The following is a 22618-nucleotide window of genomic DNA, read 5'->3' as shown; positions in this document are numbered from 1 at the left end:
TGAATGCCAGAGATTCCCTTTTCTGAAATGGAAAAGAAAAGAAACATGGTAAAAGTGGAGAAGATGAATCTACACAACCCACAGAACAAACATGCAAAGTCATAGCCTTCAAATGCCATGTTTAATGCCACAGGGCTTGTTTTGAAATATAATTTCTCAGTGGGGGTTAATGGAAAATCGAAGAAGTAAGCTGTGAAGAGGAACGAGACACAGAAATTGTGTGACGGGGCATCCAGGGTTCTTTACAATGAAGCTGAAGGTAGAAGATACGTAAGGGGCAAGCTTGAACAATTCTGGGAACTGCCAGCTTTTTGGTCAGAGCTAACATTGTAGGACAGCGACTCACAAAGCACTGGTACAAATACCATAAAATCAAGTTCAGGAAATGCTTACAGTACTATGGCTAAGCATCTGGAAGAGCTTAGTGAGACAGGGAATGAGTCTATTGTTTTTTGGCAACTTGCTTATTGGAACTAGCAACATCCAGATTTTTCTCCTGAAAGCATTAAGTGGCATAGATTGGGGCAGGCTGAAACTGCCTGCAGTTCCTAAACAACTTAGCAACAAGTGTCCCATGGGTTCAGGAGTGGAGCAAATATATCAATATACATAAGAATGCATAAAGTTCCATCACTTGTGTGGTTAACAGATGACGCAGAATGTGGTTGCGCAGATAGGAACAGGCTTGGTTCTCAATGGCTGGGGCCTGTTCATGACAAAGAGTGCAGGAGAGTGCTGTTGTTATTACCTTTATATTTCGCCTTTCTCCCAAATGAGCGCAGGTGGATATGCAAAACAAGTCCATGGGATTGCAGTCTAAGGCTCTAATCCTACGTACACTTATTTGGAATAGGCCCTGTAATAGACAGTGGGGTTTATGTCTGAGTAAACACCTCTTATAAAACTCTAGGGAAACACCAGATCCATGGGAACAAGGGACCAGTGAAGTCCCTGAGATTGATTGCTCAAGCTCCCAGACCCAAAGGAGCCGCTGCCTAAGCAGAAAGATTTTATTCATTGCCAGACATACCCCCATCTCTCTTCCTGATCTTTTCTGTTGATGTCAAAAACTTTCCTCCTCCAAACTTCATTGTGAGACGCGAATTGGAATCATTTACTACTAAAATTGTAGGTCTGTTAATAGCAGAAGCAATGTCAGTAAAAAAAACCAACCGAGGTGTCATGTCCATTGTCAACAGCAGGTGACAGATTATATAGACTAATAAGACTTAGAGGAGGACAGAACTCATGTACCATTGACAGTTTTATAGAAGAGTGGATTTTAGCAAGAGCAGATTCTCTTGTAGGGTTGGGAGAAGATGGCCCTGCTGAAATTCTCTTTTTAATGCAACTATTAAAAGGCACAGCAGCTTCTCCTCTGTTTCCTGAGCTGTGTTTTTGCCTTGCCATATTACTGTTAACAAGCACACAGGCACAGATCCACTCACTTGATTTTTATAGCATTGTTTCCCATCCTAAAAAACATACTTTGACTTCCAGTTAGCCATCCTATATAGGATACATAGCATGTTAGTCAAAACCCATCTCCTGAACACGGAAGAATCTTTGATTTACCTTTCTTAATATGCTGGCCGCAGGCTGTTCTACGGTGAATTTGCTATGGGTCAGTACTGAGCTGAAATTGATTTAATGAAGAGCTGACCTGTAATGTCTGTCTGCTGAAGACACATTATGTAACCAGTGTGGACGCTGCTGGAAGTTGTTTTTATGACATTTTTTCCTTAATAATGTTAAAAAAACAAGCAGCCCCCAACAATGTACTTTGGAGATGTCATATAAGCAAAGCATTCACTGCTGGGGATGGGAAATGGAAACCACAGTGGCAGATCAGGGGATCTTGCTACAGAGCAGCCTACTGCTGTGTGAATGTGGGATTATTTTTTTTATTCATCAAGAGTTTTCAAAAGTAGACGGCCGGATCCAGCAGTGATTAAGCCCTTAAGAACACAAAACAATCCAAACTTGTGCTATGGTAGGATCTCTCAATCTCTCTGTTTCATAGAGAAACTCCTTCTTGAACATTGCACATCACTCTAGCAGATGCTAGGCAACTGTGTCTTGTACATTAGGAAAATTGTAATTGGGAAAATATTAGGAGATTATAATGTGGTAGTAGAGCTTACGTTTTGCTTGCAGAAGGATCCAAGTTCAAATCCTGGCATCTCCCGTTAAAGGTTGCAAATGCTTGTTTTGAATCTGAAATGCTAAAAAAAAAAAAAAAAAACCCTAAACATTTAAATAGCAGCATAAGTTAATCCTATGCAGATTTACTCCAAAGAAAGTCCCACAGAGTTCAACAGTGTTTACCCCCAATTGTTTGCATGGGATTCCAGTCTTAAGTCTCAGTGCAGTGGGATTTATCTCTGAATAAATATACACAGGGTTATAGCTGCATATAGGATTGTTGGTTGGTTTTTTGCCAAGTTAGATGACTCTCTTAAATACACTTTTGTTTATTGCCTTCTTTTGGAATGTAATCAGGCTTTAAAAACACTGGCACTATATCATAATTTATACTCTTAATTTGGGCTTCTGCAGGATGAATACAAACCAGATAAAGCTTTATCAGAGGAAGATCTTAAGAATGCAGTCAGCGTGCACCATGCATTGGCATCGAAGGCGACAGACTATGAGAAGAAGCCAAATGTTCTGAAGCTCAAGACAGCTGACTGGAGGGTCCTGCTTTTCCAAGCCCAGTAGGTTCCCTTTTGGTTCCTTTAGGGATTCAAGCAAAATATGCTCACAGTCAAGGATGGTGTGTCTTCTCACACTGGATTTTTTAAAAATAAATAAATTATTCTTGAATATAAGGTAGTATGAAAATGAAAAGGCATAGACTCCATACTGTAGCTCAGTAACTCAAACTAGTTTTGAGCCAGCAAGCTGAATGTATCACAGGATAGGCTCTCCATCTTTTTGTTCTTATTGCTTGTGGAATTTTTTTTAAAATTTGCATGGCAGAATAGTTGCTTGTAGCTGAGAGTAGAGTATGCCAGGAAAGGGGAGAAAAGAACCAGGCCCTTCTTCCAGCTCATCAAACCGCTGCGGTTCCGTCAGTCACTCATCAGCCTGACAGCTGGTGCAGTTTAGTATCAGTTCAAATTCCAGTAACACAGCTGTGATCCCTTATTTGAACTTGCATGAAGGCATCAACCTGGTGTGCAGCACCCCAACCCTGTTCAGATGTGGCAGCAGATCCTGTTTTGACCCTGATGCTACTGATTGGATAATCAATGCAGCAGCAAGACAGATGTGGGGTTGGGGTCACCAAAACCCCTAAACGTTCCATTTTCCTTACTGGAAATCCATTCTTCGTTCAGTGTCTGTACTTGGTTGGGGCACTGCTATGAATTCAGTTGCTATGCCACCCACCTTCTGCCTAATAGACTCAGGTTTTTAAAAAATATTAATATTTTCCTTGAAAGAATTTCAATTTTAAAGAAATAATGTGGTACAAATGAAAAAAGGGAAAGAGGGGTGAGAACAAAGATGCATATAAAAGAGAAAGAGAGAAAACAATAATAGCTGAGGTGACAGAGATAGTCCTAGGCTTGACTACACCCTCCAAACAAAAGAAGAAAGTTAATGCCCAGATAGAGCTTTAGTCATTTTTCTGGAATAGGGAGTTCAATCGAAAAGCAGTATAAAACTGATGGTGTTTTGTTTTGTTTTGGCCAAAACCAAAGCATCATCTCTATGCTGTTCTCTATGCTGAATAGTAAAGAAACATTTACAACCCAATACCCAAGGTGGTATTGAGGAACAATCTGGCTGGAAGTATCCTTGGCCCTTGCTGGTCACAATTGCTTGTGAGCTTTGGGGTTTTATTTTGTTTTTACTCTTGAGGAAGCTGGCAAGAATCTGGTGGAGTGCAGCCAACCACTAACATTATTATCATTTCCCCCCATGGAAGTTTCAAGCCAGCATAAGAAACTATAACCAAGCCTTTGGCTGATTATCATTATGTGGTATTTTAGATGTGTTTGTGGGGTGTGCGTGTGGGTCGGTGTTTTGTTATGTATTTTGTGTTCTCGTTTCGTATTTTTTTGTTGCGAAACCACCCTGTGATCTTCGGTTGCGGTATGCAAATTCAATAAATAAATAAACTGGAGGCAATAAATACTTCACTGAGAAAGAAACCTGCCTTGTCGCAATGAACGAAGTGATGAGTAGACTGCAGTTGAAAACCAACACTGAAGTCATTTAATATTGCAACCTATAGATACGTCTCTCTATTGTGCCATTCTTTGGGAAGGTGATTGAATGTGCAACTGTGTCCAGCTGTAGGCAATCCCAGATGAGCAGATTATCTAGCCCCTTATCCTTCTGGTTTCCCGGGGACTGTTTATAGGCTTCCTACTGCTCTGGTGGATGACTTCTGCTGGGAGAATTAAAGAAAGAGTGCCATTCTGTTTAATTATCCTAGATGAATTGATTGTGGTGCCCTTCTGGATAGCTTTTGTGGTTTGGGAGCACTGCCATGCGGTAATGATCCCTGAAGATGCTAGGCTGCTGCAGCTCCTCTTCTCCCGTGGCTCTGGCCCTTTCCAGGTTAAATATTTCAGCTGCATTTGAAGCTTAGTGATAAAGCACCAAGTATTAAGACAAGGTAAACATTTCACCTATTAGGAGAAGGAGGGCTTCTGGGCTTAGACCAACCTGTAGCAAAGGATGGAGAAAGAAGCAGGTGGAATCTTCCAAGCTGTGCAGTCAGTGCCCACTGTCCAGTATTGAGATGCTGAAGTAGGACATATGATTCAGAGCGGCAGTTCCTTTTAGGGCAGAGCAGATGCTGGAGAGAAAGCAAAACAGACAAGCTCCCAGACTGACTGACCTTTTGCTCTCTTCCGCAGGAGCCCGGAAGAAATGGAGTTGTGGATCAACAAGATCAATTCTGTGGCAGCCGTTTTTTCTGCGCCACCATTTCCAGCTGCTATTGGATCCCAGAAGAAGTTTAGCCGCCCACTGTTACCTGCTTCCACAACCAAATTGTCTCAGGTGATTAATATACAACCCTAAGTGTATTTCAAGTTCCAGTTACAGATAGGTAGCCGTGTTGGTCTGCCATAGTCAAAACAAAAACATTTTTTCCCTTCCAGTAGCACCTTAAAGACCAACTAAGTTAGTTCTTGGTATGAGCTTTTGTGTGCATGCACACTTCTTCAGATACCAAGGGAAAAAATGTTTTTGTATTTCATGTGTGCATCTAATGAGCCACAGAAAGCTCTCTCTCTCCCCCCCGCCCCCGTTTGCAAAGGGCAAACCATTGATAGGGCAAGTGCTTGAATTTAGGGAAAGGGGGGTGCTTGTAGGTGTTAATCCCCCTGTTTGAGGACATTTTCCAGATTAGTCCAGACCCATGTGAGCTGAAGCAAAACACTGTAGCAAAGGGGAGCAGAGCTTGCAGTAGGAGGTGCTCAGTCTTCCATGAAGACTAGCCCCAGAACTTGAAATCATGTTCTTGACCATGCCTGAAACATTGGACACTTTTGAGGATGGGTAGAAATATTTCAAGTAATAACCAGTAAAATGTTGTCGCACAATCGGTTGGAATATATAGAGGGGAGGGCAAGAGAGGCACTGCCTGCAGCCTTCTGCATTCAATACCTTTGTTAGTCTTGATAACCCATTACTGGGGAAAAGGCAAGTTTTGCCCTCATAGTGAGTGGCAGCTACTTAACTTGTACAGGAGAAAGTTTAGGGGTTTACTTGGAAACAGAGTTTGGCTGGAAGCAAAAGTCTTTGCTTGCTCTGCTGGACCCACCCTCTTTCCAGCCTTTGAGAATCAATCATGTTTTGATCTAGCCCTACCATATCATCTGCAGAACTTCCTTAATTCTGTTAAATTGTGACAAGAGTGCCGAGACTGATATTTAGACAGAGGCACTTCCAGGCAACCTGTTTATTGAGCGTTCATCCTTATATCATGACAATGGCTATATAATGAGCATACATTCTCAGTTGTTTGCAGGGTGGTTAGATGATGTGGCATCAAAGCAAGTATTATCTCACACTTTCCAGTTCTTCTGTCACTTTCCTTACAGCAAAAAGTGCAATCTTTTGGGGAAGCAGATTTGTTTCACAAATCATTGTGCAATCTGAATTTGCTCGTACATGATGGAATCCTACCCCAAAATAGCCACTGTCCAGAAGCACACAAACAGACAGAGCCACTTTTGTGGCCAGATCTCTTGCTCACTTGTTCTTTCTCTTCCTTGCTGCTATGAACTGGGCCTGCAATATTATTTTAGCCTGTATTAAATCCCCGGTTATTTTACAGCTTTTGATTATTTTTTGATTTGCCACAGTACGGAAACTGGTGTCTGGCTGCATAATTTCCTGTTTCAGCTACCCATTGAGGAAAGTAGGGCCTTGCGTGTTGGTAGAAAGAAGAGAAGGAGAAGTGAAAGGACAGGAGCTGTTTTAAGCCAAAAGGCAGGGACAAAAAGTGCTATGCTTCCCAATGAGATAAATTCAGGCATAATCTGAGAACCGTCTGCTTTTATCTGTGAGATAGAGAACTTGCCAGTAGGCTCCTGCACATACTGCAGAGGATGAAATGTGTACTGTCAACTCTGCCTGGCTGCTGTATTGGAAGTTGCTGCTCATATCAAGATGTGACTACGCAAAGAGTTGCTTTCGCAGGCTCTGTTTCTGTACACAAGATCCAGAATGGAGTAGATAAGGAAGGAAGGAAGGAAGGAAGGAAGGAAGGAAGGAAGGAAGGAAGGACAAGCAACTTCTTAGGGCCCTAATCCAGATCAGGACCATGGCATGTGGGGAGAGCAGGATCTGCCTATTTCCCTGCACAATTTTTCTCCATGAAACCCCCACCTGCTTATTTGCCCCTAAAGATGCCATTTTCTGCAACAGGGGAAAATAGCACCTTGGAGGGTGGTGGGGGGTTTTCAGGGGATGCCTGAAGATGCTAGATCAAGGCCCCTCCAGTTGTTATCTTGCTTCCTTTTTGTTTGCTTTTTCTTTTAAAGAAGCTCAGGATAGAGGGTTCTGTGGTAAACATGTAGTCCAGCCTGTTTCACCATTTTTACTGTAGTGACCCAGTTCAGACATTTAATCTCCCAGTTCCCCTGTGCACTGTGGGCTCCCCCCCCCCCCCGCATTGTATGTGAATTGCCTCCCCTTCTCCATGGTTTACCATAACAGTAGTTTTGTTTGCTATGCCAGAATTGGGCAAGCTCTAATTAGCATTAACCAGAAATAGCTTTGAAATCACGCTTAAATAGGTTTATAGACCAGAATTTTGAGGAGTCCTCATTTGTTCTGACCTTAATTGGTCCTGAACAAGAGGCATAATAGTTGTGTTTGCATGCAATGCTAACCTATGGTTTAGTGCAAGCATCCCCAAACTCAGTCCTCCAGATGTTTTGGGACTATGACTCCCATCATCCCTAGCTAACAAGACCAGTGGTCAGGGATGATGGGAATTGTAGTCCCAAAACATCTGGAGGGCTGAGTTTGGGGATGCCTGGTTTAGTGCTACATGGGCAAGTTGCAGCAACCACTGGGCTCATGCATTCCCCCTTCTCCCAGCATTGTCACAAGAAAAAGATAAGCAGCTTTGAGTTTTGATTACCTGCCGTTTAGCGGTCTGAACCATAGAATGTGCTTAAATTTTACTAAGGTTTGTTGGAAAAAGCCAACTTCATAGCAGTTCATTAGCCACTGATGTCTGAGTTTGGACGTCAAGATAAGCCGCAGTTCATCTAAAATAGAAGTGAAGTATAAATAAATGAGCATCCAATAGTTACAGTTAGCTGACCAGGTCTCTTGACTGACCGTCCAGAAAGTTATTTGTTGGTAACATTTCTCTGTATTTGTGTTACCTGGTTCAAAACAGCCCCTAGCAATATATTATGATACCTGTAGTTCATATTCTTGTCCCTTTCCTTTACATTTTCTAAATATACTAGAGGTTCGCTGTGACATATACTATTGTCTCCTGCAGGATGATCAGCTGAAATCACATGAAAGTAAACTGAAGCAAATCTCCACTGAACTAGCTGAGCATCGTTCCTACCCACCAGATAAGAAACTTAAAGGCAAGGAAGTGGAGGACTACAAACTGAAAGATCATTATCTGGAATTTGAGGTATGTCCGGGTCAGCCATGGCAGAGCACCGTTACAAAGATAGCCACTGCAGAAACAGTGGAAATTACCCTGTTTCATAGGATAATTAATAGTGGGCTGGCATTTAAATAACTGTTTCAAAGCAAAATTGCAGAATGTCATGTCGTGTGGGCAGTAGCCAGATAAAAACGTTAGTAGTTCAAAGTATCTGGATGTATGTGGAATCCAGCAAAAGTGAGAACCATAAATGCTAAATAGAAAAGTAAACTTGAAGGGAGAAGTAGCTTTGTGAGCTAAGTCCCCTTCCTATGCCTGCTGGCTTAAAGACTGTAAGGGCAGGTACATATTCAGAAGAGAAACTCTTTCGGTGCAGAGTACTCAGCTGACCTAGAAGGATCAGTTGAGGATTCGGGGTTGTTGCCTGTGTTGTTTGTTGTGCATGTGAGTGAGAGTGGCATGGTCACACCGACCACTGCCACACAACTTCTTTAGGGTTGGCCAAGGGTGAATGCATTCTTTGAGCCAAGAAAAAATCCACATCTGTTGCAAAGCGTTCTGGGGCATGTTCTGGGTCTTGTTGATCTCCTTGTGTCAACTGAGGGTGCACTCTCAAGCATTGACTCCCGCTGTTGATTGCGTGAGAAGATAAACAGATGAGTGAGCTGTCTTTCAGGAAAGCAGCTCTGCCTTCGGTGCTTTTCTAATTGAAAGAGCTTTATAAGTTTCCCAAGAGCCCTGTAGATTGGGGTGGGGGGTCAGGGAGGCGAGAAAGATGCCACAACTTTTTGACTGACAGCAGCGCAGGCAGAAAAACACCAGGACTTTAGAATTACTGTATGATGACCCAGCATCTGTAGTCCCGTTTCCTCTTATTACAGCTCTCTGGCGTATGCATTATCTGATGAAAAATGAATCAGCCCAGAGCACTATCAGCATTCATCTCACAAGTTCCCTTATTTGTGAGTGACATGCTTTAGCTATTTAATTTATTTGTCTCCTCACTGCTGGTGGAAGTATAGATACCAAGTGTATGGCTGTCTTTCTTCATTTAATTTTAAAGTGGATTTTTCTTGCGATCTTTTTCTGCATGAATCTGTCTCTTCAAAAGCTCTTTGGAAAGGCCATTCATAGCCATCTTTTTCTCTCTCTCTCTCGCCTCCCCTTTCATAAAGGCCTTGAAGTCCTCTTGCATTTGAATAATAATGATTACCTGAATTTTGTTTTTTGAATTAAGAGTGTGTGCATTTTCCCCCTCATTGTGGCATGCAAATAACTTGACAATCGGTTTTTCTCCCCTTTGAAAACCGTGTGGGCAACTGGTGGAACTTCATCAACATTTGCACTGATTCATTGGAGACGGGTCAGAAGACGGCATTGTTAAATAAAATTATTCTGGAAGGCCAGAGTGTGCATTTTGCAACTCTTAAAAGCCTTTTTCTGAATCCCAGCTAATCACTAGTTATTTGAGTTAATCACAGAGCCATTGTATGCGGCTGCAGATAGAACTGCCCTACAACAGAGGGCTGCATGCTGTTCTAGACAGTGAATAAATTCAGCAGTTTGCTCCTTGCAGAAATACATAGGGTCTCCTGCAGCTTCGTATTTTGGGCCTGGTGTGCTTAGTAGATTTGTACCTGGAACAGAATGTGCTTGAAATGCCACAGTCCTCCCAGCTGAGGGGCAGCGAGGGTCTGTACCTTAACAATTAATTCAGAGCGAGGCCATAGCTCATTGGCATGCAATGCACAGAGAAGAGCCAAAGGTCTGTCTTTGGCTTCTCTAGGAATGCCATTTTGACATCATGATACCGAATGCCTAAAAATCTGAACAGAAAGGCAAGAACCAGCTATGTGCTTAAGGTTTCGTTGCAATCTTTAGCAGTCAAGCACCCACCCACCTGTGTGAAAACCTCTCTTTTGACATACAGATAAAGATATTTACTGCTCAGAAATGGGCAGAAAACAATAAATGGCTCCTGTGTTTTCAGACTTCCTAGCCTATAGCAGTAAAAAGTATCCAAGTCCTGTTGCACCTTAAAAACAAAGTATGCTGAATTACATCCTTCTCCAGCCTTGGGTCTCCAGAAGTTGTTGGACTAGATCTTCTATCACCCTGGACCATTGGCCATGTTGACTGGCCAAATTTGCTCATTTCATTTTCCCACTTTTTGAGACTTGTTGGCTAATTCATCATCAGGGAAACTTTCCAGGTTGATAGTAATTACCATAATCTAATGCCCTAAAGCCCTTGGAAGTATTAGTCCAATTATTCTGTAGGACAGAAATGTTCAACAATTGGACACGTATAAATGTACAGGTTCTCATTGGCTCCTGGGGATCTAATTGTGTCAATGTTCACTGTAAATATGCAGATCCAAAATGAAGGGGAGGCCTGTCTGATTCATGGAGAAGGGCATTATCCACTTCATCAAAGAGATGAGGGTTTGTCTTGCTGTACCTAAAATTACAGTGTTTGTGACTGAGCTGGTATATTTTCCATATTAATATTATGAACTGATTGTGAAGACTAGTAGCTGGATTTCAAAACTTTGCAACAAAACCTTGTTGAAGCCTTGCTATATAAGTAGACGGCATCCAAGGATTACAGATAAAACAATTCAGGGTTGTTGTTGTTGTTTTGATGGTGTGTACCTTAAATAACAATAGTTACATGCACACCCAGACATTTTACACATCTTACGAGCTAGCTCCCTGTTTGTTTTCTTAAAAATTATTCTGGTATATTGCCCAAGAAGACATATTCTAACTTCTGTATGTTTTCCCCACCCACCACCAGATAGACATTCCATCATAGAGGGGGCAGACATTTATTCCACTTGGACTCCTGCTCTCCTCCCCCCATATACCCCCATGCCCCCCAAAATTGGTTTGTGTCAGGAAAATCCACAAAACAACATGTGAGGGGAGGAGAGAGGGGGATCATTTAGTCAGGCAAGCTGAAATACTTGTGCTGACAGAGGAAGCATAAGAGTATGATGTTGAATTCCTACCATAGAAGAAGACCTTCCTCCCTTAAACCACACGTAGCTGTTGATCTACCCAAATTAGGTTGGAATGCTGGAGAAAGTGTTGGAGTGATCACAGCTGTAAATCTGTTCCCTAGAACTTGTTTACCGATCCACCTCTTCCAGATGTTCCACACACCCCAAGTGAGGCCCGTCCGCAGTATGGGAATCACTGCTTTAGGCAAAATCCAATGGTAACTTAGGGATGTGTGGGACATCTCCACCTCCCCTCTCCCAAAACGTTGATAATCTTAGTGAGACTCTTTAGATTTTCCTCAAATTTCCTCAAAGGTTTTGCCTGAGGAGGAACCACTACCCACCCCCTCCACCCCCCAGTTTCACTTCAGGGAAAATTTCTGTGGCATCTCATTTTTCTTGCTACCCATAAGGCAATTTGCTATAGTTATGCTGTGCACTTGCTGTGCAGGTGAGGAGGTCCTCTCACCTGGGAAGAAATCGCCTTGCTTGACTTCCTTCATATATCACTGACGTTACGCTGTGGATTGAGTCTTTCTTTTTCTCACCTTTTTTCTTTTTCAGAAAACTCGGTACGAAACCTACGTGTCTCTTCTCACAGAGGGAGCCGGCAAGGAGTTGCTGAGCACCAATGAGAATGACGGCCCGGGACTGAAGAAATGCCACTCAAGCCCCTCATTAAATCAGGAGTCCCCTCTTAGTGCCAAGGTGAAGCGTAACATCTCTGAGAGGAAAGACTATAGACCCGAAACACCGAGCATCAAGCAGAAGGTTACTTAGGGCAACTGAGGCAGGCTGGAGGAACAACATGATCACTCGCTCTTTGATAACCTGTCCTTTGCAAAAACAAAACAAACAAAAATTAACACATCTGCCTGAATGGGGTGTTAGTGACATTTTCAATTGTAAATTTTTGTTGTTTCTGTACAGGTTGTTGGAGATGTTTTGGCTTCTGACTTGCATTTGCCTAGTTCATTTATCATAAAGCAATTGATCCACTCCTTTTAAAAAGAGAGAGAGGGAGAAGGAAAAGGTACAGCAAGGGAGAGATTTGATGATGTATTCATCTCTCTCATCTTTTTATCTTACTTTGTTGGCTTGTAATTTTCATATCTCAAGTCATCTGCTGCTTTCCTGCAGTAGGGCAAGTAACTGGACAAACCGAAGCTTACTGAGTCGTTTAGCTTTGTGAACAGATTCTTGCATTTCCCAAGGTGGCACAATAGTAGTCTCACTATTAAAAGAGACTAGGTGAAACTGCACATCCTTGGAGAAAATTAAGTTTCCAAGTGCTGCAGAGCTCTGTAACTAGCATGTGGTGGGAGCCATGTCAATTACTAGACTGTGAAAAAACCCAGTTGTGATCTCTGAGCCCCACAGTCTGTAAGGGGCTGAAAAGCGATGGGGAAAAAATGGAGTTAACAAAGCTAGCATACTAGATTTAGACACCAAGGAAGGCCTTTGGTGATCTGAAATGGCTCCAACCAAAAATGGGTTATTTTTCCATTTCATTGAACTGAAGGTCTTATCCATGGACCTCTCTGTTTTATCAGCAAGTTGTGCTACCTGTACAGTTTTCAGCAGTATCTTAGTCATACAATTGCTGTACAGACAGCTGTAATGTGTATTTATTTTCCATTGGCATTACGATCCTCCTCCAGAAGTATGTTCAGGCGCTTTATAGTCTAAAAGACTGCAGCTGAGAATTTCTATCTGAATGCTGGAATGTCTGAAGAGACAGCATGTTACTCAGTTCCCTTCTATAACTAAAAGTCACGGAGACCTAGAGATACGGTGTTTGGAATGACAGCTAGATTCTTTCTTCCTACAAATGAAAAACTGGCTCCATTCCAGCCACCCTGTGCCAGCCAGCAGATCCCTCCAGCTAAAATATCACCCACCATAGATAATGCCCTCCACATTCTGTTTCCTTTCATCGCAAAGAGAACATGGGCTACGAATAAAAATGATAGATTTTCCCGTTGGCTCCCAGAACAGGCAGCTCAAAGTTAAGGACACACATTGCTCCCGTATGTGATGGATGAGGAACCTGTGGCTGTTCAGCTGTCGTTGGACTGCAACTAGCATAATCTCTGGCCATTGGCTATGCTGGCTGAGCCTGATGGCAGTTCAGCAAAGTGTCCACGGGTTCCCCGTCCCTGCTGTTGATCTGGGGGCAGTGTGTGTATATGTTTTCCTGTCTGTCACAGACAGGGTAAAGGGTGACTTTCCCATGAAGCCATCTGCCTCAGAGATGAGGAAGAAGGACTATAGTGACATGCTGTACTAAATCAAAAGCTGCCATTTGCCAAGACACAGGCTAGGCGCAACTAGAAGTGTTGCTCTATCCCTCAGTCTCTGTGGCGAAAGGCGTATGTTCTTGGCATTGGCAGTCAGAGTGGCAACTAGTTGAGATTAATCCAAGAAGTGGGACAGGAATCCCTAGCCAGCTGCACCTTCCTAGGGAGACCCAACCTGTAGCTGAGAATTGTCAGTCCTGTTACGTTATGAAGGGTGAAACCGGCCATTAATGTAGACCGGTTGATAGTTACTGTGAGAATGAATGAGCCCAGAAGTGTGGCATTTGTGAGGCAGTGGCTCGCAAGTTCTTCTGCTGTAGCTCATTTTTCACCAGTGGTTCAGAAAAGTCAGGAAGCTGTCCAGTTATAATGAGAAGAGAGAGACAGCAATAAAGTGACAGAACCGATTAGCATTGTCTGAGAAGGAAGAGGTGACCTTGGCTTCACTGCTATGTGTATCGTCTCTGGTGGAGTGCAGGCAAAAAGTGAAGATGACTTTAAAAAGATGGGGGGGGGGGAGGAAACACCCACTGTTTTGAAAGCTGGGGAAGCAGGTAGAGGTGAGAAAAAAGAGAGATTGCAGTTACCAACATGTGCAAAGCCATGATATTGCATTGTGATTCTCTCTGGCGTTTTCCATAGATGGAACAAATTGAATTATTCAGGAGCCTTCTGTGTTGCTTGGCTGTTGGCCTCTATGGCTGTTTGCTGAGTGTTACTGAGTGGTGTTTGCAAACTCTAGAATAGCAGTTTTTCTTGGAATGGCTGCGACATAGGTTCTGACACGGTGTTCATCCTAAAGCTTGGAGTAGGAATTATCAGGTGGTGGGTGGTATTCACCTTGCTTCCACTGAAGATGCAGAGTCACGGGGTGGTCAATATGCCTTCGCACAGTTAAACCACTGTAGTCTGATGATCAAAGGAGGGGTAGCGACTCTTTATACCCTTCCCTTGGAGGTTAATGAGCTGTGCGTCAGCTAAGATTTGGGAAGGGAGGATACACATTGCAGTCATGCAACAACTGGGTGACCCAGTTATGACTCTTTTGAAGGAGAGATAGAGATGACTGTGTGTGTGTGTGTGTGTGTGTGTGAGAGAGAGAGAGAGAGAGAGAGAGTGTGTGCACAGAGGAGCTGATCCAGTATAATGCCCATATTTGTGTCGGTTACAGTATGCTTTAGGGTGCCCAGATGCACCCAGCTTTGTAAGAGTTTCAGGCTGAGAAAAGCCGCTCCTTCTGAGTCTACCTCTTCTCCAACTGTTTAAAGTCACACAAGCACTATCTTCTTCTGCATTTCCCCCTATATATACCCACCCCTTGACGATCTGCACTGTGGGGCAGGGAGCTTTTCTCTTGGCCAGATGGCACTGTCTTGGGAGTCTCATTTGAGAGGTGGGTGATGCAGACATTGTTGGAGGCTTAGGGTTGTACTCACTATAATGCCTACTCAGTGAAATTAATAGACACAACTAATTTTGGGCCATTAATTGCAGCAGCTCTGTTTAGAGCGAAGCTTAGTTGAATGCAACCCTTAGTACTTGGTACCACTTCCCAGGTGCAAGTTGGCAGTGTCTTTTAGAGCAGTGGGTGGCTTTGTATTCTGGCAGACAGGAGTACTTGTTTTGTTTGCCTGACAGTGGTCCTTGGGCTGGAACTGCCATTTGTGCAAACCTGATCCCTTCACTGATAGTTCTATGAGTCTAAGGATGTTTTGAGTTTGAGCATGGCTTCCAAAGAGAATGAAAGAACTTTAAATTATAGAAGAGATATCTTTCTCTTTCTCTCTCTTTCTCTTTCTCCCCCCCCCCCCCACACTTTGAGTATTATTTTCTTTCCTGAATGAATGAATCTGTGGGTGTTTTAGTGACCTGGATTAGCCCAAAGGCCAATGGCCATCTTTGCTTTAGAAAATTGGCAGGGAGAGGAGAGCTGAAAACAGTAAAAGAGCTGAGTACTGGTAGTTCAGGGAAAGGAAGGAAGCGCACCTGGGGAGATCCGTATCCTCAAAGGAAGGTTCCCCAGTGAAACATTCACCTTGCTCTTTTGCCCATGGATAAAACATAGCTACTACTGACATGCCATCCTCTCCCCCCCCCCCACTTCCTGTTGTTGAGAAGCTAAAGATGCAAACTGAGCCCGTTGTACACCATGTTCCTGTGTAGTAGCTTAAAAAGGCTGGGTAACCGCAGAGAAACCTTCTGCTGATCATTTTGCAGTACTACAGGGCACCAAAATAGCCCCCGAGATGGCAGTTTTAAGTTGCACAGTTGAAAGCTGGAGTGTGCTTCATGCATGCTCTCATAGTGAATGTTGGCAGAGCAAATAAATCGAAATGCTGCATTTTATATCTGTTCTTATTTATTTATTTTAAGAACTGTAGGGGAATTCTAATTATTTATTACTAGCAGAATGTCCGTCATGATGACGGAGCGTATGTGTTGAGGGAGTGCTTGTAAATTGCAAGGACGACCCCCACCCCACCCACCATTCCCACCCTGCGCCTCTCAGACAGCATCTCTGTTAGGCCCCAGGAGGTTTTGCTTTCAGTGCAGCATTGTTCCCAAGAGTAGCTCTTTGCTTTTTCTCAAAGCACTACATTTATTTTTCCTGTATATTTGCTTCACAGGAGAAAACTGAAAAATGCACTTGAGGAAGCTAAGCTTTTGCCCCACTCCTGCTGACATGGGGACTCCAGCCATTAAGAATCAAGCCTCTCCTACATAGTCCCATTTTGGGGGCTCTGTTTCTTGGTCACGCTAGAATGCAACTGAACTATGGGTTGTGGCTTTTATATACATTCAGATACTTCTTTTATATTCACTTGAGAAGCAAGCTGTAGTTGTTCTGATCTAGCATTTCCATAGTGGTCATACTCAAACAAAGGTGAACGTTGATACAAAAGTACATCCCTACCTGGAATTATAAGCCATGTGCTTGACCTTAACTAGGGCCGGTTATTCCTTGAAATTATGCCTTGTTATTCTTTTAATCACTTCTCTTTCTTCTTCTCACCCCTCTTGGCCTTAACTTTCACCCCTGGATCTGTTCTTTGTGCAACAGCTCCACATTCCACAACACAACACTGCAGAGTAGTTTCTACATCCATATGTATGTTAACTTGGCTTGTACAGTATATTTATAAATACTCTGTTGGTTGTACAGTATATTTATAAATACTTGGTTGGTTGGTTGGTTGGTTGGTTGGTTGGTTGGTTGGTTGCTTGGTTGCTTGCTTGCTTGCTTGCTTGCTTGCTTGCTTTTAAAACTGAGAATCCACGTAGTCCACAGTGTAGTAGCAATCTGGGTTTTCAAAAGGAAATAGGATTGCAAGCAGCGCTTAACCTTCTGTACAAGAATTGACCCTCAATGGAGGGTGGCCGACTAGGCTCAATGGGGCGCTGCTCCACCCATGTTAGTCTCTCCTCAGCCAGTTCCCACTAGCCTACCTTCTTACTTAAAACCAGTCCAGGGAGGGGCACTGGCTGTTAGCTTCTTCCCCCTTAGTCTCAGTGTTGCCCTTGCAGAACTCAGCGGGGAGGAGAGTTGGAATAAAAGTAGAATTAGTTGGCTCTACCTCTCATTGGCACTGGTTCTGTCTACTGTTTGGGCTTCCTGCATTCCACCCCACCACCTTCGATGGGCACCAGCCAGAACTGATGATGAGGTTATGATGAGATGGCCAAAACAGATTAGTAAAGTGTTGCTTTGTCTGCTCACCTACCGCAAGTAAGAATTGTCTCCAGGGAAACCATTCAGGACAGCTTTAGAAAATTCATTTACACAAATGACTATGTGTGGGCAGATAGGCTTATAGAACTTTGGGTGTTAGTAGTTTCTGTGGTCTAACTTCCAAAGCTGGCCCAAATGCATCTTCAGCCGATGGGTTTTTGCCTAGTCAGGTTGCTCTCACACAAACTGAAATGGTTGGAAAGTATTCCAAATGCTGATTGCTCCCCATCATGTGCACATGCGCAGAGATCTCTAAGTTAGTATTTCAATTTTCCTCTGAGGAGTCTATAAGTAAACTAAGTTCTGCTAAGCTGAGATCTTGCATCTGTTCTTGTTTTATTGCAATTAGATGCTAAGTAAAAAATATATTTGAGAAAGAAAGAAAGAAAGAAAGAAAGAAAGAAAGAAAGAAAGAAAGCTCTTTGTTCATTTAAAAAAGACGATTTACAGCCTAGCCATTGTTCAAGGAGTCATTTATATTCTCCTTTAATTGTGAATATGACATTCCTGAGCTCAGGAAGCTTCTGGCAGACAGTTTGTATGGCATATGTGCTTGCTTTTAACATCTTGCAGTCATATCTTGCAGCTTCTACAACTTGGCACCTTCTCTGTGCCAAATTTGTGATCCGTTCCCAGGATCACTCCAAATGGTGGATTAAATCAACTTAATTTTCCGATTTGCAGTGTGCCCTAGGTACCGTTGTCTGCAAAGAGGTAATGCGCTCACGTTTCTCAGCAGACAGACTTGTCTGAAAATCAGTGATTGATTTAAATTCCTCTTTCAGACTGACTGCCAAGACTGCTTTAACTGGTACACGGCAGAACAAAACTGTCTTTTCATCAGGCCCTGTGCTAGAGTTTACTAGGTTGCCAGACATGGCTGCAAGTTTCGGAAGAGATTGGGGTCTTTATGTGAATATTTTTAAGCAAGCCTCCATCTCTAAGCCTCAGCTCCCCATCTGCAATAAGCAGAAGATAGCACTGGGCTGCCAGATAGGGTTGTTGCAAGGCTTGCTGTGATAATTTATGTTCAGTGCTTTGAACACTCTGGAAATGTTCAAGTGCTAAGAATGATTCTATCCCAAATTTCTGGATTTCGTTTTGAATTTGGGCAGAATGAAAAGATGCAGATGGCAAGAGCACAGTGGATCAGGACCACGCCTGGGCTGGTCTTATATTCTTGATGAAAAGGCCTGCAAAATATTTTTGGACAGCTGGCTAGTGTCTCCTCAAAATAAAAAAAACAACAATTCTTTATAGAGGCATATCGTAGCACTTAGGAGGCCATACTGCATGTGAATTTTGCCTTGAGAACTTGAATAGACTGGCAAATTTAGAACTTACATTTCACCTTGTACTAGTAACGTATGCCATGCCTTTTAAGTGACTGTGTGTTGTATGACAGGTAGCTGTTGTGGCAGAATACAATAGGTCTCCTATTGTATAATGAGATTATTGTTTCTGGGTGCTTTGTTTTAGTCATCATTTCCTATCTCTACCCCCTCCCCCCCCAAAAAAAAAAAATCAGCTGTGACTGGAAGTAAACTACAGCAAGCAGTTGCCTCTTTTTCAGATGCGGCTTTAGGAAGGAAGCAGCCAGATGCATTAGCTCTTTTGTTCAATTTACATAAGGATTGCTGGATAGTAACTCCAGAAATGTTCCCTTTAGTCCAAGCCTTCTCTGACTTCTGTGTTCATAGCAGAGATGGCATTTAAACCGCATGTCCTTCCCACTTGTTGCGACTTACGTTTAAAGTTTTTCTGTGTTTAGAATAGTGGTTTGTCTGAAGCAACTGAAACCACCTTTGCTCAATACATAGCTGCAGTGAGCTTTCCATCCTCCCTTATGCAGAGGTACGTGAGATTCAAAAGCTTACATATTCATGTGACATTAGAAGTTAGTCCAGTCGGGACCCACTTTATTTCTTTGTTACCTCTTGAAGAAATGGTGTAGCTGACTTGACATTTGCAGTGACTCTGAGGATGAGGTTTTATTTATTATTTCTAACAGGAAAATGCCAACTCAAGGAGATCTTTCTGTACCATTGTTTTGTGGTTATTCATTTGATTTCTTGGTGGTGACATTTCCCTGTCAAAGCTGATTGTAAACGGTTAGTGGGAGTTTAAAGTAGTATTGCTGCATAATGTGAATATGAATCAATCGGTTGTGCATAGCAGTACTGAAATGTGCTCATGGGATCAGAAATACCATTAGCAGGGACTTCATGCCTTGCTTCTGTTTCAGTAAAACGCCCTTAACACTTGCTTAGTTCCTCCACTGAAATTATACACAAGGCTGGGCTGGACCCTGCTCTAGGTCTTGAAAGCCCATGTCCTGAGCGGTGAAGCTTTCACCATAGCAACACTGAAAAGGTAGCACTCCATTTCTCTTTTCTTGGATTGCCCAATGTCAAGGAAGAACATTTAGAGCTTACCCACACTTTAACTTTTGTCCCCCTCTTTCCACGCACAGGTCTGCACTTAAAAGTTCAGGGTCCAAGCGTTTTATTTTTCCTCCGGAGCTTTTCCTGCAAAAACCTGCTCTTTAGCACTCAATCAAAGCAAACATCAATTTGGCTTGTCGTTTACTCCGATTAAGCTTTAAAGAGTGGGTTTTTGTGGGGAAACCTCAGGAGCAAAAGCGGGGGGCGCTTGGGCAGAGAGCTTTAAAATGTGGAATGTACTTGGAAAGAGCAGAGGAAAGCATGGATAAGCCGTTAAGGTCAAGGCAGAACATGGAGCTCTTCCCTTCCTCCTAAGCTTCCCCTCTCACCTCTAGTTCATCTGAGGCCTGCACACAGAAGAATCAGAGTTAAGATGGAAAGCATATCTCTCGAGTATCCCTCACATTGAGGGACATAGTGCATTACGCACCACTGCCAGCCTCCAGTGACTTGATGATCTTATCTCAAGACAAGGAGAGTAGGCCAGACTTTTATCAAAGGTAATCAAAAGGGTGTCCTAATGAAAAACATGTGGATACTATTGTAGAAGGCAGCATGTGGAAGAGTTTGGTGGTGGTGGTGTTGAAGGCTGCCATCAGCTGTGGTGGCTTGCGACAGGTCTTCAGAGCCACACACAAGTCAAGAGCATCAGCCTTGAGTTGAGTTGATGGAACTCCCTCCTACAATTCCAGCGACCATTGAGAATGCTGGTGTCGAGGTTGAACTTCAGCAGTCCTATACACAGTTGCCACCAAAATGGTTTGTTCTTGCTGGTACGAGCTTATAGAACATGACCTCTCTGGGGAATGTTGATCATAAGCATAATAGGAAGACAAAACAATTGTTCCTGTGCACTCATGCACACACATACACACAAACCTGCATGCATGCAAACAAACTGGTGCAAATTCCTTTGTTACTCCTTTATTTTTATTTTTTTAAAGGAATTGTCCGTGTATACTCTAAGCTAAAATCTAAACAACAACTGAGGTTGAATTGTAGACTATACTAGCCTTCATCCCGTTACACGACTTGAGGTTGGAATAACAGACTATAACCCTAACCATGTAGGTTCCCTGGCCTCCATCAATCTTGGTTCACAGCCAACCCTTTCCCCTAATTGTTGTCCTTCCACTACTGTTCATTGGCCAATTGTACTATTGACCAATCATTTTCTTCTTAGATACGGAGTAGATTTTGTTATGCCAGGCAGGATCCTGAAGCTACTCTGTGCGCCAGGATTCTGCCCATGAAGGTTAATTTCTCCCTATGGGAACAAGAAGGGGCAAAGCACAACCTACTTCCTTCATACCAGTAGCCAAAGGGTCCAAAGCATTTTGTTAATATTCTCTACAGGTACTATAGAATTTCCTTTAAAATCTCTATTCCCTCTTTACAGGTACTAGAAAGGCAATTTCATATTTAATGAAGGCACTTATGGAGTTCCTCTTCCACATGGTATATGGACTCACTTATGTGGATATTGTTTTTATATCATTGAAATAATATTTTGGGGATTAAGTTTACATTTGCTTTTGGTTTTGTTTCCTGTATATAAATACACTTCTGTCTGTTTTACCATTGCTGGAGTCTCCCTTCTATGGTATGCAGACAATAATTTGCCTGATGTTACAAAGCTGTGAGATATCGTAGTTTTTCCCCTAGCCCCTTTCTTGTGTACATGTTCATGACCATGACAACGACGTTTTTTAAAAAATGAGTTGGAATATTCTTGCTTTGGCGCAACGAAAACATAAAGCCTCTTGGATGGATTTTTATGTTTATGGAAGTGAACAAGCTGGTGAAGGATTTCACTTATGTATATGATATATGTATATGTAAAAACAAAACAAAAAAAACTAGAAAAGAAATAAACCAAATGTATTTCATCTGCTGGAACGGAAGGTCATTATTTAAGCTTGCCCTATGGTACCGTTGCCAAAGAACAGCATAATTATCTGATTGGTTTTCACTTTCTCTGAACATCCCCACATTGTGAGTCATGTGTAATAATAATAATAAGGCACAAATCCCCATTCAGTTTATTTTTTATTTTTTTCCAATTTTTTAAATTGATATTCAGTTTAAGGTAACATTTCGTTTTTCAGCTCCATCTGCTTTCACTCCCAAGTTTTTGTGGGTTCTTGACCCAGTGGGCTGTCAGCGAACACTGCTAGTGTCCTGAGGAAGATTTTGAGCATTTATCAAGCATGGTAGTCCACTGGAAAAGCTATTAATTCATATTGTGTTCATTCGTGCATTTTTCACCCATTGAATAAAGCCATATCACTGGCCTATGAAACCATCCTCATAGTCTAATCCTCTTAATGCTCAGACTTCCTTGGCCAGCTTCTCTGCTAATGCATTAGACCATTCTTGTCCTGTACACCCAGTCTTTTCTCCATGGAATAAATACACTTGTTGACAAACCTGGTGACACTGATGACAATTGTTTATTTCTTCCTTAAATCACTGTTTAAAACAAATCTGGTTACATAACAAAAAGCATAAGGACAACTGATTGATTTTTTTTAGGCTGATAATTTCAGGGTAAACATTTCACATGAAAGACTGACCACTCAATAAGACCCAACTAGTTCAACCATTCTTGAAATATTTCGCTTCACCTATGTGTAAAAATAGCAAGCAAATACATGGCAAAGTTCTAGTATGTTTTAAAGGCTCCCTGGGACCACACCACCTCATAAGACATTGGTATATATTTCCCGAACAACATATATAACCCCTGAACCCCATTCCCAAGCCTGGTATCCCCTCCTTGCACCTTACCTGCATCCCCTGTGCTTATTGACCTTGGGTGGTTGCCTCTGGATTACGTTTTGGACCTGAACCGAGTCTCTGAGCTGGACCCTGACTTGCTTGGATGGTGTTGCGCCTTCAAACCTGCTGTCCTTGTTAAGTGTTCTGGTAAGAGGCTAATATCTCCTGGCACTGGGACATTAGCCCCCAGGGGTACCCACTGGAGTTTGGCAGTCAGCATCATAAACCCTTCCCAGCACATCTCTTGCCCAA

At 42.6% G+C, this 22618-nt stretch overlaps 1 protein-coding gene across 6 annotated transcripts in view; it reads left to right on the top strand.

Annotated features, from left to right (window-relative positions):
* Positions 1 to 21474, top strand: part of PSD3 (pleckstrin and Sec7 domain containing 3) — a 157201-nt gene extending 135727 nt beyond the window's left edge. For all 6 annotated transcript variants that reach the window (XM_083718576.1, XM_083718577.1, XM_083718579.1 and 3 more), the window contains 4 exons: positions 2560 to 2717; positions 4875 to 5019; positions 7988 to 8131; positions 11676 to 21474. In XM_083718576.1, coding sequence (XP_083574702.1) covers positions 2560 to 2717; positions 4875 to 5019; positions 7988 to 8131; positions 11676 to 11891 — 663 coding nt within the window. In that variant the 3' untranslated portion in view covers positions 11892 to 21474. The remainder of the gene's footprint in view (positions 1 to 2559; positions 2718 to 4874; positions 5020 to 7987; positions 8132 to 11675) is intronic.
* Positions 21475 to 22618: the final 1144 nt, after the last annotated feature.

Source organism: Podarcis gaigeae (assembly GCF_964106915.1).
Source record: "Podarcis gaigeae genome assembly, chromosome: 17".
Taxonomy (NCBI): domain Eukaryota; kingdom Metazoa; phylum Chordata; class Lepidosauria; order Squamata; family Lacertidae; genus Podarcis; species Podarcis gaigeae.
This window is presented reverse-complemented; position numbering and strand designations above follow the sequence as displayed.